The 18,306-nt window shown below is 39.2% G+C and overlaps 1 protein-coding gene across 2 annotated transcripts in view; it reads right to left on the bottom strand.

Annotated features, from left to right (window-relative positions):
* Nucleotides 1–1,761: 1,761 nt before the first annotated feature.
* Nucleotides 1,762–18,306, bottom strand: part of PTH2R (parathyroid hormone 2 receptor) — a 111,578-nt gene continuing 95,033 nt past the window's right edge. Inside the window, exons 10-13 of one of the 2 annotated variants that reach the window (XM_059051753.2) lie at nucleotides 8,846–8,940; nucleotides 5,915–6,053; nucleotides 4,079–4,120; nucleotides 1,762–2,977 (exon numbers count right to left, since the gene is read on the bottom strand). In XM_059051753.2, the coding sequence (XP_058907736.1) occupies nucleotides 2,582–2,977; nucleotides 4,079–4,120; nucleotides 5,915–6,053; nucleotides 8,846–8,940 (672 nt within the window). In that variant the 3' untranslated portion in view covers nucleotides 1,762–2,581. The remainder of the gene's footprint in view (nucleotides 2,978–4,078; nucleotides 4,121–5,914; nucleotides 6,054–8,845; nucleotides 8,941–18,306) is intronic. The other variant, XM_067027547.1, reaches the window with a different exon arrangement.

Genomic DNA, 18,306 nt, shown 5'->3' with positions numbered 1-18,306 from the left:
GAAGCTACTGTGTAACACAGGGAGCTATATTCAATATCTTGCAATAATCTATAATGCAAAAAAAAATGAAAATATATATACACATATATATGTATATGTATAACTGAATCATTTTGCTGTACACCTGAAACATTGTAAATCAACCACACTTTAATAAAAGAATAAAAATTACAAAAAAAAAGAGAGTTCTAGTTTAATGGCAATCCTTGGTAAGTGCTCAATATTTTACTTGATAAAATCAATGCACAGGTATAACTTACAGTCCTAGCTGTCTAATTGGATGCAAACATTATCAAAACCTAGAAGAAAAAATGTGTGTACACAGTTGAGATAAAGAGTCCTAGCAACTGAGGGGTTGTTTGTTCCTTGAAGGGGTAGATTATGCCTTACTTTTTGTTATGTCCCAAGCATATAGCATAGTATCTGTCACGTAATAGGCTCTAAGTAAATGTTTACTCAATTTGTGAATGACTAAACTTTAAGTGAGTCACTTGGTGACTCACTTAAACCTTGGTGAGTCTGAGGGCTTTATTTGTACTTGTTAGTGTAAAGAGATAGTGGTCTAGCCTTGGAATTTGGGGGTGGCTTGGAATGTTTTCCATATTATCAATATATATATATTCTTATAATTATTATGTTGCAATGACCAATGAGTCCTTTTATAATGGGGCAAAATGAAATTTAAACAGTAAAGAACCTAAACCAAGTATCAATATTTGTATGGAATTTTTATTTCACAAAGTGCTTTCAATATGTGATTTCTCTTATCACCTGAACATTTCTCTAAGGTCGGCAGATATCTTCATTTTAAAGACAGAGAGCTTGAACTACAAAGAAAGGTAAGTGATTTATAAAGCCTTGCACAAAAGTAGCAATGGAACTGAACTTAATCTCTGGCTCAGCCCATGACGGTTCTTCTAACAGGGAGGTAGCATTAGTATGTGACAATATAGCATTGAATCAAATGAATTAATTATGCACAATGGCACTTTCATAAACAGGATGGGAAGGAAATGACCTGTCTGTCACAGAGGAGGAAGGAATGAATGAACATGGGAGAAAAGTGCGATACTTTTCAAGAGGGCATGTAGACATCAGAATACCTTTTTCATCATAACACTATTTGCATATTTAAACCATTCAGCAAAGTGAGAAGATGGATCAGCTTGACCTGTGTCGTTTCACCTAAAAACACATTACTCTGTGATGTTTTCATTTCCTATGTGTATTTGGCTCCCCCATTTGAGCAGAAACTTCATGAGGGTCAGAGGCTAGACCATACTACAATAAGAGTTCCTAAAGCACTCTCTACCCAGAAGGAATTCATTTATCTTTTTGTGAATGGGCAATATATATATTGGCAACAGTATGCATATGGCTAAGAACATGGGACTTAAAGTCAGATCTGTGGCTGAAACCGTGTTCTCTCGATCACTAGCTGTGTGACTTTGGGCAAGTCATTCCACCTCTGTGAGTCACGCTGTTATCTGTAAAAAGGGGGATGGCGATAAGACTTACTCCATAACTTTGTGGTGAGGATTAAATAACTTAATGCTTGTAAAAACCTAGCAGGATGCTGGGTACCTAATATGCACTCAGTAAATGTTTCACTACTGCAATACACTGAAATTTTAAGCTCAGTGAAGTTCTGGGGCTACATGCTGATCTCTGTAGATGTGGAGAAGAGACATTTGGTTGATTCCCAAAAACAAAGTTAGGTGCTAAGAGAACATTTTAAAAAGTGACCCAAAATATATTTTTAAAACAAACTTTTAATTTATCCCACATGCCATTTGGAATAGAATAACAGAACAAAGGGAAAAAAACATAGAAGCAGTGTGACTATCGCTATAAATGATTACAAACAAAATCAGCTTGCAGACACAAGCTCACTGACTAAGAAAACCTTGTGACATGTCAAGGTTTACAAAAGAGTGAAGACTTGAGATTTGGCTGGTCACAGAGGGGACATTCAAAAAGAGGAATATGTGCAATATTCTTTTTTGAGTAATTTTCCTTATTCCTAGAAAGAAACAAGTTTCTCACACACTTATTATTTTAACGAATCCAGCCAACTTATTTTCCAGTGTGTACTTGTTCCGAGATCTTTAATCTTTCAACGTATGTTTTCAGATCCTAATCGCTCCGATGCACAGGCTAAATGAATGCAATGATAGAGGTCCCTTAAAGTGAGAAAGAGAATACTAATTTGTTAAAAGGAAAATGACACATACTAAATGATCTCTATCATATTTCGAGTGATATTTATGAGAGAAAACTAGAGTCGAGCAACTGAAACGTTTGCTCTACCCAAAAGTAGCAGAAAAATGCACAATCACAGAGCAAGTACTACAAGTACTGCACATCAATTCAGAAGAGAACGTGATGCCGAAATAAGGTAATTATTCCGCTGACACTTCTCCTTTTGTGGCTTTAGTATTTACAGGAGCCAATTCATGGAGCCTAAAAGCGCTGCGAACACTCGAACCCTGACTGTTCAGCTCTGGGGCTCAAGCAGAGGGACGGTGGCCAAGCTCCTCTGCCACAGCCAGATGGATCAGCTTCTTAAAGACATGTTGATTCACAGAGCATCCTCGGTTTCTCCTTTGCTTCCTTCCGGGTCTGGGTTAAATTCTAATGGCGTGGATGACTCCTCCATTGGAATCGCATCTCCCTGCCTCCCGTCACTTTCCTTGGTCTCTGCATGCATCAAGTTTGGCAAGCAGTCTTGCTTCGAGTTACTCCTGACGTAGCCGGGTAAAGTCACGTGGCTGTCGGGCTGCTGGCTTGCCGTCTTGGCCGCTTTCCGGGAGATGAGCACCACGCGTGTGCTGGCCGCCATCTGCGACTGGCTGCTGGTGCTGGGCGTCACGGTGGTGAGCACAGAGCCGTATCTGTGGCCGCCGCATGGGGGCGTCCTTTTCCAGTCCACGGAGAGATTCCACCGACTCCACATCTTCTTCACCTCAGACTGAACCTAAACCGCAAGGACCATATAGTGCATCAGAAACCATCAGAGACCCTGGAACCTTGTTAGATGGATGTCTGCCTGATTTCAATGATAGTAATAAATCACTAAGGTTCCACTGTGCGCCAGGGGTTTTATATATACAGTTGACTCTAGAACAACACAGGGCTTAGGGGTGTCCGCCGCATGCCCCGGAAAATCCCCTATGACTTCACAATTGGCCTTCTATATCTGGGGTTCTGCATTGGTGGATTCAACCAACCCCAGATGGTGCAGTGCTGTAGTACATATTGAAATGCAGCCAATACATATATCTGACTCATGGGAGAGGAAAAGAGGACACGGGGTTGGAGGAGAACATGGGATAAACAGTGCCAGCTAAGGCTGTGGAAGGGCATGGAAGGTACTCAGCTGGAAATGTAACTGTAACACCATCGCTCTGCACGGGCATACTGAAGGAAGGAAATTGAGAAAAGGATTGGATGGTGAAAAGTGGGTGCTGCAAGGGCATTCGTTGTAGGGTGGGGCTCTTGTTTCCATTCTTGCTGCTGAAGATTCAATTCTGCTATTGCAACTTTCCAGAAGGGAGCTTTCTGAAAGTTCCATTGGAAGCAGTGGAAACCTGGTAAGCTGATGTCATCTAAAAGATTGGTACCATTCTTTCTCTCCAGCCAACTCCTAAATGAACTGAAATTGTCCATCACCATCTTGTAGTTTAAAAAATGTCAAAATGTTCTAATGGATTATTTCCAGGGAAAGTTATATTTGAGTTTCTTATAGAACTTGAAATAAAATACAAGTTGAAGCATTGACTGGAATATGAAGTTCACGGTCCTTCCAAGTATCAATCTGCATTCCAGTAAGTTGGGTTTTTGATATCAAGGGTTGCAACTGAATTGACATTGGAAAGTGCTGGAAGAGGAAGATCTTGGCTTATTTACATGAATTCTTCCTTTCTCAAAATAATTTATGATTACTCTCCTTTCTCTGTGTCCATTTTGTCCTGTAACCCCTGAGGATTCTAAAGAGATTCCGGTCACATTGTGATGGCCATTTACGAGCTTACTCAGAGCTAGACCTGCAGGAGGTAAGGGGTTCCTTCAAACTTACCTCTCCATTGCAGTAGCAGTAGATGATAGACACAAAGAAACCCTGGAGGAGAAAATAGAATGTTTTAATTAATTAATTATGAAGATCACAGCACTAAAGTGTCTTGTGCCACAATGCGTAAGTTGAAAAACTGGGTTCTTTTCTAATGATTCCTCCAGAAAATTATGCAAATTTTCTCTCCTAATATTTCAAAATCCTTAAATATACATGAAATTTGTCTGAGATCTTTCCTTGGTGTGAACTGAACCAAATAACTAAATAAAACACTCCAAGGTACATGAAGAACTGATTTGTTACATTTGTTTCATGTGTTGCCACCCCAGGACCACAGAACATCCCCTAGTTAGTAAGTGAAATTTTTACACTGTGAATGCTGGAAACTACAGACATAGGGTCTTATATGGTGAAAACACACAGAAACTTTTCTTCACTCATTCAAAAATATTTATTGAGTTATACAGTGTGAAATGCTCAGCATGACAGGGATAAACAATTTAATCAAGACAGACAAAGTCCCAGTTCTTTTAGGGCTTACATCCTAGTAGGAAATACAGATGGATAAAATATAAACAAATATGGGCTTCCCTGGTGGCGCAGTGGTTGGGAGTCTGCCTGCTAATGCAGGGGACACGGGTTCAAGCCCTGGTCTGAGAGGATCCCACATGCCGCGGAGCAACTAGGCCCGTGTGCCACGGCTACTGAGCCTGCGCGTCTGGAGCCTGTGCTCCGCAACAAGAGAGGCCACGATAGTGAGAGGCCCGCACACCGCGATGAAGAGTGGCCCCCGCTTGCCACAACTAGAGAAAGTCCTCGCACAGAAACGAAGACCCAACACAGTAAAAATAAATAAATTAATTAAAATATAAACAAATAGCCACAGGAGAAAAATGTAAGATGATAAGATAAAGGCCATGCAGGCAAAACAAGTGGTATGGAAAAAGAAGATGGAGAAGATCTAGCAAAGGGGGAACTCAATGAAGACCTCCCTGAGGGGGAGACATTTAAGCTGGTTTGAGTGAGAAGAAGAAGCCAGGCCATATGAATATTAGAGGGAAGAGCAGTCCAGGCAAAGGAAACAGCAAGTACAAACCCCTGAGGCAGAAATGAACTTGAGGAACAGAAATTGTGGAAGAGCTAGTGTGGCTCAAACTTAGTGGGCATCAGGGAGCATGGTGTGAGGTGAGGTCACAGCTGGGCAGGATCCCCGCCAGGGAGGGCTGTGCACACCAGCAAACAGCGTTTGGATTTTATTCTGACTGCAATGAGAGGCCTCTAGATGTGTTCAGCTGGTCGGTGACATTATCAGATTTATTTTTAAGATTCTTCAGACTATTGTATGCAGACTAGATTGGAGGCAGGAGGTGGCAGCAAAAGAGTAGCAGGAAGAAGAGTTAGGAGGCGCCTGTAGCCTCCACGTGAGGGATAATGGTATCATGTTCTCAAATGAGATCAAATATAAGGAAGCAACCTCTTCCTCTTGTCTCCCTTTCTCTTTTTTCTTCTCCCCTGCCTATCCCTTCTTTTGCTTTCACTGACTTTCCATACACACACACACACACACACACACACACACACAGAGAGATTCCTGCTCTGTAGGTGTCACATATTTTACAACAATGTGCTTTCTTGTCTCATAGCCCAAGCTTATCTGTGAGAAACAGCTCCTGCTGTGGACAGAGGTTAACCTGACTGACTGCTGCAGGATAGAAATGCGCAGGTGCCAGAAAATAGCCCCTTTCCTGGCCCTTGGGAGACAGGTGCGTGAAAGCCAGCAGGAGGGGCAGAGAAAGGAAAAAGGCAAAATACAGGAATCAAATTACTAGGAGCACTCTCTACCTGAAAGGAGTTGAAAAAGAGCTCACAGTGCATCCGGATCTCCCACCCAAGGCCAGCAAAGGAGTGGGGCAGGCACACGAACACGATGTAATGCACGCCGAAGACCAGCACCAGCACCAGCGTTGATTTGGCGAGTTTCCTGGAAGAGAATGGCAAGCCTTTTAATTAGTCAATGTAGAGTGCCTTTCCATAGAGACAGCTTGCTGGAAAAAATAAAGCTTATTTAGCAGAGCTCCCAGGGGCTGACGTTCTCCCATCTCTTTGGATCCACTGCTTCTGCTAGTTGTTTTTTCTCTGCCTCTTCTTCCTGTCACTTCTATACTAAATCAGGTAGTTTATTCTCACTTCCCATGATTGCTATCCCCTAAGTCTCTTTAATCTCATTTCCACTCTTCTTGCTTAAAGGATACTATTTTCATAAAACTGTAAAATGCCTTTTTTGTTTCTGTCCTAAGTCTTCTTTAACTTCTATGTTTGAGACGTAAAGAGGTACCACCTCCATCCTCAATAACTGTCTTTACTTTCACAGGCAGCATTTTGGCTTGTTCTGTTCATTTTAGAACCAACTACTCTCTGGTCTCTTCTTACACTTGGATCTTCATTTATCATTTCATATTTTCTTATGAGCTACATGTGGTCAATACCTCTTGCCTTCCCTAAATATTCTCTGTCAAATATTCTATCTCAAATTATCTACAGTTGTAGGTGTGTTTGTTTGTTTACAAATAAGCAATGTGACTTTATTTCCTTTAACTGCTTCTTCATACACATTTTCTTGTGTATTTAGAGGAATACCAGTTTCCAATATAATAGATTGACTCTAACATGGCCCCTAATGATTCCCGACCTTCTGGTATTTACATCCTTGTTAATCCTCTGCTTGAGTGTGGGCAGGACTTGGGACTTACTTCTAACCAATCAGTTATGGCCAAGATGGTGGGATGCCGCTTCTGTGACTATGTTGCATGAGAGTGTAACACACATTTTAGTAGCAACTCTCTCCCTTGTTTGATTCAGTAAAGCAAGTTGTGAGCTGCTCTACTGAGAGGCCCTTGTGGCAAGGAGAGGTGGCATCTGACCAACCCAGCAAGAACATAAATCCTGTCAACAATCATGTGAGCTTAAGAGTGGATTTTTCCCCAGTGCAACCAACTGACATCCCAATTACATCCTTGTAAAGAGACCCAGAAGCTGAGGACCCAGCTAAGCCATGCCCAGATTTCTGAAAAATGGAAACCATGAAAAAGCCAGTGTGTTGTTTTAAAGCCACTAAGTTGTGGTAATTCATTTTGCAGCAATAAAGAGCTAGTCTATGACCCAAGCACGTCATTTTCTAGTTAGGTTTTGGTTTTTTGCATTTTTTATCCAAGAAACAGCCAAATCAGCCTTCTTCTTTATTTCTCAAATATCCCTCTTTTTCTAAGAATCATTAATGCCCCAGTAATCTCAAACGATTGTAACCTTCTTCCTTTCCTCACTAGTCTTTCCTTCAGTTTCTTTCTTCCTTTCTCACTCCCTCCCTCTCTCCCTCTCTCTCCCTTTCTTTCTTTCTTTCTTTTTTTCTCTTTCCTTCTCTCTCTCTTTCTTTCTTTCTTTCCCTACTTACTTTTTTTTTAAAAAAATAAGCTGTCTATTTTGTCTCAGTTTAAAGATAATCCACTCTTTGTTCTCTCCAGAGTTTCTCAAATCTCTTGAGCAACTTTCTACTGAAAGTATAATTTCACATCATTCGGAAATTCTAGACATTAGTAGCTTTTATTCAGAACTATAGAAATAAGTAGACTTTATTCAGAATGAGAGAAATAAGTAGCCTTGATTCAGAACTAGAGAAATAATTAGCTTTGAAACACCACTGCACTTTTTCATTTTATGAAGAAGAATGAAAGGCTACTTACATTTTCCATTTTTTATCATCCTTTGACCTTTGTCTTCACCAATGGAATGTGACATGAGACAAGCTATTGTAGTATAGCACAGACCCTTCACTGTAAACACAGGCATGATTTTAATACTACCACTTGCAATATATTGAAAATAACTGGAGCTAGCAGCTTATGGTTTGTTCATACCGTGCATCCTATTCTAGACTTCAGTCCATCTGTATCTGTACTCTTCTGCCTGACAGTAAATGCTGCCTACACAGTGCACGGGAATGATTCCACAAAGGACTTAGAGAACGTTTGTGAGAGAAGATCTAAATGTTGACTATGATTTCTTCCTTTCTGTGTCTGCGATAGCATTTCATGACAATGTGAGGCAGAAAGAAATAGATTCTTGTTTGGGGATTACAAAAACGAATCCACATGCACCTGACTAGTGGTGCATATGTTCAGGTGGATAGAAGCCACCTCCAAAATGATTCAGAACTTCCAAAAAGATCACTGGGAGAAATGGACACATTCTTAAGATAGTTTGATAATGATTATAAATACTTAATTTGTCCTTTTCTTCAGCAAAGACTGAATAACAGACCTCCTTCAATCAGTACATTTGAAAGTTCTTAAAAATCAATATTTGGGAGGTACCAATTTGATGGGAAGATTGGAAACAATATAGCAAATACACTGTCTTGATTTTTTTTTTCAGTTATGACATTATTTTAAGAAGGCAAGTGAAATTGTCTGCCAAGATCATCCACAAGAGATTACATAGTTACATAGGTTACATAGTTAATGGTAAAATCCCAGCTTCTAAGAACAGATATTTTAAAATATACTTAGAATTTAAGCATATTGGGAAGGTTTGTTTTTCTTTATATTTTCCTAAAATATATATTTTTTTCTGATAAATAGCACAAGCACAATTAAACCAAACAAAAATACACATTCACAATTTAGTCTCTTAGAGACATTTCAGATCAACTGGTATCTGTCCTTTACTCTAAATAGTAACCAAAATATTTCCTCCGATGGATATCCATCCTGGAATTACCTGTATTGTTTTCTTGTGTCATGCCCAACCGCATTCGTCTCCCAAATTTTGGTAGCCAGAACTCTAACGGTATTCAGAAACAGAATAAAATTCAGCTGAAAGAGAAGATAATATTACGAAGAATTATTAAGTTAGTCCTCAAGTTGTTTGTAAAATTTACATAAATTACACTTCTTTGTATTCAAAGACTGAAAATTACCCATTCTGTAAACGTGAATGAGGAAATCTGAGGTAAGATATTGGAAAGATAGGGATTCTTGATTTGCCCTCATGAAAACACAAAGAGATAAAATTTCAACAGCACTAGAAACTAGAAATACCAGAGGATAATCTGCCAGAATCCATGGGGAATTTCCAAACCAAAGTTCAGATGAAGTTCTGTGGCAGACTTGCTGGATAAAGGATAATAGTTATTATATAAATGTAATTGACAGTCCTTTTTGAAATGAATTCCCAGCTTCTGTATCTATTTTACGGAGAAGAATAATAGGGTTGTTTTGGGGATGATGTCTCTCTTATGATGTATGAAAAGCACTGGGTGAAGTATACAAGGTTAAAAAAAAAAAAGCCAGGTAAGATGCTGTATAAGAAAAAGTCCCAGTGTAGGCAATTAAATTGAGGTGTGGGCACCACAAGATAATCACGTTATGGCTTTAAAAAGGGGGAGGGAAGGGAAAGTACTGGTGGGATAAGACATTTTATGTCCAAGGGCCTCAAGGATCAGTGAAGAGGTCCAAAATGAAGAGGAAGAAAAGATCTCCAGGTCAGGGGTCATAAGGAGGTAGAAGCCTGAACCCCTTGGGTCCCTTAATTCAGGGATATGTCTACAGTCCAGGAAGCGCTAGTACTTAGGAATAATGGAATTGTGGATTGCCAAGAGTGGGTTTCTGTTAATGCCAGAGCAACAGCTAGAAGAGAGGACCCATCAACTCTGCATTCCTGGGGATAAATTATCCTGCAGAGTCTCCAGTCACTTCTGGAATTTGGAGAATTTTGGTATTGGGTGATTCATGTGCCCCACTACCCAATCTAGTTGATTATATGCATCAGCCCTTAATTCCCACCACCTTCTTTGCCATCCTACCACTGACTAACCCATAGGCAACTCTCACCAATTTCACAGCCTCCTACAAGAATTGGAGGCTGGCTTTTCAACAAGTGGTGCTGGGAAAACTGGACAGCTACATGTAAAAGAATGAAATTAGAACACTCCCTAACACCATACACAAAAATAAACCCAAAATGGGGCTTCTCTGGTGGTGCAGTGGTTGAGAGTCCGCCTGCCAATGCACGGGACATGGGTTCGTGCCCTGGTCCGGGAAGATCCCACATGCCGCGGAGCGGCTAGGCCCACGGCCACTGAGCCCGTGCGTCCGGAGCCTGTGCTCCGCAACGGGAGAGGCCACAACAGTGAGAGGCCCGCGTATTGAAGAAGAAAAAAAAAAAAAAAAACCCAAAATGGATTAAAGACCTAAATGTAAGGCCAGACACTAAAAAACTCTTAGAGGAAACATAGGCAGAATACTCTATGACATAAATCACAGCAAGATCCTTTTTCACCCACCTCCTAGAGAAATGGAAATAAAAACCAAAATAAACAAATGGGACTTAATGAAAATAAAAGCTTTTGCAAAGCAAAGGAAACTATAAACAAGATGAAAAGACTACCCTCAGAATCAAATATTTGCAAATGAAGCAACTGACAAAGGATTAATCTCCAAAATATACAAGTAGCTCATGCAGCTCAATATCAAAAAAACAAACAACCCAATCCAAAAATGGGCAGAAGACCTAAATAGACATTTCTCCAAAGAAGATGTACAGATTGCCAACAAACACATGAAATAATGCTCAACAGCACTAATCATTAGAGAAATGCAAATCAAAACTACAATGACTTATCACCTCACACTGGTCAGAATGGCCATAATCAAAAAAATCTACAAACAATAAATGCTGGAGAGGGTGTGGAGAAAAGAGAACTCTCTTGCACTGTTGGTGGGAATGTAAATTGATACAGCCACTATGGAGAACAGTATGGAGGTTCCTTAAAAAACTAAAAATAGAACTACCATATGACCCAGTAATCCCACTATTGGGCATATACCTCGAGAAAAACATAATTCAGAAAGAGTCATGTACCACAATGTTCATTGCAGCACTATTTATAATAGCCAGGACATGGAAGCAACCACTGACAGATGAATGGATAAAGAAGATGTGGCACATACATACAATGGAATATTACTCAGCCATAAAAAGAAATGAAATTGAATTATTTGTAGTGAGGTGGATGGACCTAGAGACTGTCATACAGAGTGAAGTAAGTCAGAAAGAGAAAAACAAATACTGTATGCTAACACATATATGTGGAATCTAAGAAAAAAAAGAAAGTGGTTCTGACGAACATACAAGTAGGACACGAATAAAGACACAGAGGTAGAGAATGGACTTGAGGACATGGGGAGGGGAAAGGGTAAGCTGGGACGAAGTGAGAGAGTGGCACTGACATATATACACTACCGGATGTAAAACAAATAGCTAGTGGGAAGCAGCCACATAGCACAGGGAGATCAGCTCGGTGCTTTGTAACCACCTAGAGGGGTAGATAGGGAGGGTGGGAGGGAGACGCAAGAGGGAGGGGATATGGGGATATATGTATATATATAGCTAATTCAGTTTGTAATACAGCAGAAACTAACACAACAATATAAAGCAATTATACTCCAATAAAGACTAAAAAAAAAAAAAAAGAACTGGGGGCTGGGTCTTGAGCCCCATACCCTAGAGGAAGGACAGAGCTGTGCTGTGAAACTGTGGAAGAAGGATGTTTTCAGGCTAATAAGAGCTACAAGTTATTGAACACTGTCTAGTTTAAATGCTCACATAAATATGAGACAGGAATTTTTATTATGCCCATTTATTATGAATGAAGAAACTCTAGCTCAAAGAGATTAACTGATTTGACCTAGACTACCCAGCTATCAGCTGGAATTTGAACCAGGCCTATGTGAGTCTGTATTGTGAATTCTTAACCACTACCTTTATTTTTTAATTAAATTTAACTTTTTATTTATTGAAGTAACATTGGTTTATAACATTATACGTTTCATGTGTACAACATTTAGACTTCTGTATATACTACAGCATGCTCACTACCAAAAGGTAGTTTCTATCCTTCCCCTTTACCCGTTTTGTCCTCCCCACACCTTTCCCTTCTGGTAAACACTACTGTGTTCTCTGTATCTAGGTGTTTGTTTTTATTTGGTTTGTTCATTTATTTTATTTTGGGGGGATATTGTTTTTGTTTAATATTCCACATGTAAGTGAAATCATACAATATTTGTCTTTCTGACTTATTTCAGTTAGTGTAATACCCTCAAGGTCCATCAATGTTGTCACAAATGGCAAGATTTCTTCTTTTTATGGCTGAGTAGTATTTCATTGTGTCTGAATAGACAGATAGATAGATAGATAGATAGATAGATAGATAGATAGATAGACAGACAGATACAGATAAAGGTATAGATATATAGATACGGATATCATATCTTCTATACCCATTCAATGGGCACTTAGGTTATCTCCATATCTTGGCTATTGTGAAAAGTGCTGTGATGAATATAGGGGTGCATATACTTCGAATTAGTGTCTTTGCATTCTTCATATAAATACCTAAAAGTGGAATAGCTAGGTCATATGGTAGTTCTGTTCTTAATTTTCTGAGGAATCTCTATACTGTTTTCCATAGTAGCTACACCAATTCACATTCCCACCAACAATACATAGAGTTCTCTTTTCTCCACATCCTCTCCAACACTCGTTATTTCTCATTTTTCTTGGTAATAGCCATTCCAATGGGCATGGAATGATATCTCATTGTGGTTTTAATTTGCATTTACCAAATAATTAGTGATATTGAACATCTTTTTGTGTGCTCATTTGCCATCTGTATGTCTATTCAGCTCCTCTACCCATCTTTTGTTGTTGAGTTGTGCAAGTTCTTTATATATTTTGGATATTAATCCCATTATTGGGTATATGATTTGCAAGTATCTTCTCCCATTTGGTAGGTTGTCTTTTTTATTGTTGATAGTTTCCTTTGCTATACAGAAGCTTTTTAGTTTGCTGTAGTCCCATTTGTTTATTTTTGCTTTTGTTTCCCTTGCCTGAGGACACATATTCAGAAAGATATTGCTAAGATCAATGCCAAAGAGTATATTGCAAATGTTTTCTTCTAGGATTTTGTAGTTTCAGGTCTTACATTTAAGTCTAATCCATTTCGAGTTGATTTTTGTGTGTTGTATGAGATAGTGGTCCACTTTCATTCTTTTGCATGTGGCTGTTCAGTTTTCCCAACACCATTTATTGAAGAGACCATCCTTTCTCCATTGTATATTCTTTGCCCCTTTGTTTTAAATTAATTGTCCATTTATGTGTGGTTTTATTGCTGGTCTCTCAATTCTGTTCCATTTATCTGTGTGACTCTTTTTCTGCCAATACCATGCTGTTTTGATTACTATAGCTTTGTAATACAGTTTGAAATCAGGGAGTGTGACATCACCAGCTTTGTTCTTTCCTCTTGGGATTTCTTTGGCTATTCAGGGGTTTTTTGTGGCTCTATACAAATATTTGGATTTTTATATTCTAGTTCTTTGAACAATGTCCTTGGGATTTTGATGGGGATTGCACTGAATATGTATATTGCTTCAGGTAATGTAGACATTTTAACAATGTTAATTTTTCCAATCCATGAGCATTGAACATCTTTCCATTTCTTTGCATAGCCTTCAGTTTCTTTCAGGCTGTCTTATAGTTTTTAGTGTACATGTTTTTCACCTCCTTGGTTAAATTTATTCCTAGGTATTTTATTCTTTTTCTTGCAAATGGGATTGTTTTCTTAATATCTCTTTCTGCTAGTCCATTGTTAGTGTATAGAAATGCAACAGATTTTTGTATGTTGATTTGTATCCTGCAACTGTACTGAATTTGTTTATTAGTACTAACTGGGCTTTTTATTCATGATTCAGCCTTGGAAGGTTGTATAATTCTAAAAATTTGTCCATTTATTCTATATTGTCCAATATGCTTAAGTTTAAGGAGAAATTGATGTCTGTTCCCCCCATCTCATCCCCATTGCCTCACACAGCACCTGCCACGTTCTTGGTGTTTAATCAAGATTTGTTAAATGAGTGAATGAATAAATGAGTGAATGAAACGTGCACTCTCTAAATCCTACTTATTGAGGTAAATCAGCATATCCCCCATCAATGTAGAATTTTCACTTCTATGTGTCTATCACAAAAGACATAAGTAGAGAAAGAAGTCAAAATTTATGTACAAGAAATTCCACTGTTATAAAATATCTTTAAAACTATCTATTTACACTTAAAAATTTCATCAATGCCTTTGGATACACGATGGGGAAGATTTGCTATCTCCCCTTTCCTGATATTTCCTCCCAGGGAAGGTAGGTCAACTGATGTGCACTTCTGTTCTCCCTACTCCCTCTTACTGTCTCCAACCCTGGAGAAGATGGATTGAAGTATTTGATGAGTGAATATGGGACGAATACTGAGTTTGCTTAACTCAGCCCATCCGTCTTTTCTTTGGGAGCTTGCAGTGAGCAGACTTTCTCTGCAGCATCTCCAGGCTTAGGAGCCTGCCCCTCAGCAATCTGTGCTTGGGTGGGCAGATCCTGCCTAATTATGGGGTTCTTCAACTGGCCCACTTGGCTAACAGACCGAAGATCACAACTTCCAACCCAGACTCTAACAGCTATAAGGGTTTTGCTTTGTTTCTCTCTCTCCTCCTTTGTTTTATATCTTGACTTATTTAGAATCTGAGCAGCAATGAGGGATGCTATGTATTAGCTGATGTATTCTCTGAATACATCACATCTCACCCCATATATTGATTTCTTTTTCAATATCATGAACATGAGAAACATTTTTGCTTTGTTTATATGTGTATCAATTCTAAATTTTGAACATTTAAATGATAGATAATAAACTCCTTAATCTATATCAGCTACTATAATTTGATTATCTGTATAATAGATATGAAGCCAAAATATGTAGTTCACTTCTTATCCATTGGAATTCAATTTATAACTTATAACTTATATATTTATAAGTTATAATTAACTTATAAATTCAACTTATAACTTTAATTTCACTCAAGGTTCTATAGCTGACTGATTTAGAAGAGGAAAGAGACTATGGAGCAGAGATTTTCCTCTGGGTAAAAAAAAAAATTTGTATTTGCAATTCCATCAAAGATCAGAGATTAAATTTTATCCATTTTACTTAAAACTTCTCCCTTACCAGTCATCCCTCTCATGCTCCCTTCTTGTGCTTCATAATCGAGCCTCCTTTAATAACAACTGGGCGGAAATGAATCACTGACTCAACAGCAGCTGAGAAGCTTATGTTCTGTTTGTCCCCTTCTTTTCATATTTTATAAAGTGCACTGGATATGATTTTTTAAACATATCGCTTTAGAATTTTTCTTAAAGAAATTTATTAGAAGTACCATCTTATTCCATCTTCCAGAATTCCCTGAGATATCCTTTGACAGGTACATGGAACAAAACATATATAAGAAAAAAATTGAAAGTCTGGAGCTCTCCATTTAATGCACTCTGAGTAGCATGCAGTCTCCTCAAGGGCCACTACTTAGTCATTCAAATTAGATCGTTATTCATAGAATGAGCAAGCCCATGACAAACACTACAAACTACTTGTTGACCGCAGCCATTAGTCCTTAGCTTGGGTACACAGTGGTGCTGTAAGCCATGGTAGACATCTAAAAACAAGCAAATATACCAATAACAAGGAAGAAAGAAAGGAAGGAAGGAAGGAAGGAAGGAAGGAAGGAAGGAAGGAAGGAAGGAAGGAAGGAAGGAAGGAAGGAAGGAAGGAAGGAAGGAAAGAAGGAAGGAAGGAAGGAAGGAAGGAAGGAAGAAAGAAAAGAAAGAGAAAGAAAGAAAGAAAGAAGGAAGGAAAGGGAGGAAGGAAGGAAGGAAAAGAAAGAAAGAGGAAGGAAGGAAGGGAGGGAGGAAGGGAGGGGAGGGGAGGGGAGGGGAGAGGGAAGGAGGGACGGACTATTGCCCTGTATTTTCCTAAAATCCATCAACATATATAAAGCAAACTATAAACTCTCAGTTATCAGTTCTCTGTAGGGTTATTTCAAGCTCAAAAATCTCTGCAATAGTGTTGCCAGATTAACATCAGGCAAGAGCCCCCCCAGAATGCTTCCCAACATGGACATTTTTTGATTCTATGGCTTACTTTTGAGGAGTTACCAGAAAATGAACTACTGCCTATAGAAAAACAAGTACGTAAATTCTAATGTCTCTGCGAGTGACTGGCCCTGATTTCCAATTTCAGTGTCTTTAATAAAAGCTTTGGGCTGGTTTAAGACTGAATCTTGGATTTTCTATTTTACCACTCCCACTGCTTAGATGTATGTACTATAAGAAAAGTAACTCTGGAAGAAATTTTGACCCTCCAAGTATAAAAGATATATTATTAAATAGTAATACATTAAAATTAGTACTGAAATTAGTAATACATTTACATTTTTATTGATGATATTTACCTTTTCTTGGTACCTTTAAAAAATAGTTCTTACTGTACATTTACATTTTAGTTCAGCTAAGATGAAGCAACACATTGTACAGAGAAATATTTTGGGAGTTTGTGGTCTCTCCAAAGGAACGGATTTATATGAATAGAAGATATGGGCTTGACTCCTATCAAAAGAAGAAAAAAACATAGATTGCTGTCACCCTGCTCATGGTCACCAACTGCTGAAGAACTGATGGCCCTTTGTTCCTCACCTTAGTTTAACACTGTTTATGGTTGTTCCAATTTTCAATATTTATTTATTTATTTGGCTGTGCCGGGTCTTAGTTGTGGCACATGGGATCTTCATTGTGGTGTGCGGGGTCTTCAGTTGCAGCATGCAGGATCTTTCAGTTGTGGCATACGGGATCTAGTGCCTCATCAGGGATCGAACCTGGGCCCTCTGCACTGAGAGAGCAAAGTCTTAACCACTGGACTACAGGGAAGTCCTGGTTGTTCCAATTTTAATGCAACTCTTTCATTCCTGTATCTTTCTTTGGAAGCCTGCATCAAGAAACTGACCTCTCATAGAGAAATCTGAGGACCTTTAAAATATCATAATTGATGTCAGAGTCAGTCAGATAGAATTATGTACTTAAAAGTGAACAGCCAGGACTTCCCTGGTGGCGCAGTGGTTAAGAATCCTCCTGCCAATGCAGGGGACATGGGTTCGAGCCCTGGTCTGGGAAGATCCCACATGGCGTGGAGCAACTAAGCCCGTGTGCCACAACTACTGAGCCCGCGTGCCACAACTCCTGAAGCCCGCGCACTATAACCCGTGCTCCACAACGAGAAGCCACCGCAATGAGAAGCCTGCACACCGCAACAAAGGGCAGCCCCTGCTCACTGCAACTAGAGAAAGTCTGTGTGAAGCAATGAAGACCCAATGCAGCCAGAAATAAATAAATGAATTTTTTTAAAAATTGAATAGCCAATAGCTCTCTTAGACAGATGTCCATACCTCCAGACTAGTTCATTTAATCCCCATTCCTGATTTTTCCTTCCAGGGAAGGCAGCTCAACTGATGTGCATGTCTGTGCTCCTCAGTCCCCCTTACTGTCTCCATCCCTGGAGGGGATGGGTTGCAGTGTTTGATAGTGAATGTGGGAAGGATACCGAGTTTGCTTGACTCAGCCTATCCTTCTTCATCTTGGGAGCTTGCGGTGAACAGATTTTCTCTGCAGCATCTCCAGGGTTAGGAGCATCCTGTGCCTGGGGCACCATCCTCATAAGGCCAAAACCCAAATCTAATCAGATCACTATCCTGCTTAAAATCTTTCAATGTCTTATAATTTTAAGGAAAATTCCAATGTCCTTATAGCACAGGATACGAGTCCAATCATGATTCAACCCCTATCCACTTCCAACCTGATCTCTTGCATTTTCCACAGATGCACCCATCCTTCCAGCCACAGAAAACATGACCTGTCCATTTATACCCTTAACGTTCCTGAACACATGAAACATAACTGACCTCCCACAACCACGTGGACGCTCACTGGTTACACTGGTCAGGCCTTTTGCAGTAACTCCAAATTTCATTGTCAAAGGAACTGATCTAGTTCAGCGTTTTCCAAGTGGCTTAGGGTGTCACCACCATGATTTTGGCCGTATCAATATTATTCATCTACTATTATTTACTTAATACCCTTCTTCAAGCAATCCACTTTTATTAAGTTATTAAAATTTAAATTTCATATCATTACCATCAATGGAAAACCAATAGAAGCTGCTACAAGCAAGAGGCAACTGTAAAAATAAATACAATGAAAACAAGTTATATGAAATTTTACCTACACTGGGTTGCCTGTCCCTCACCTCCATCTCCCAAAG

Source organism: Kogia breviceps, chromosome 2, assembly GCF_026419965.1.
Source record: "Kogia breviceps isolate mKogBre1 chromosome 2, mKogBre1 haplotype 1, whole genome shotgun sequence".
NCBI classification, from domain to species: domain Eukaryota; kingdom Metazoa; phylum Chordata; class Mammalia; order Artiodactyla; family Physeteridae; genus Kogia; species Kogia breviceps.
Note: the sequence above shows the minus strand (reverse complement) of the source record. Positions and strands in the feature narration are given on the sequence as shown.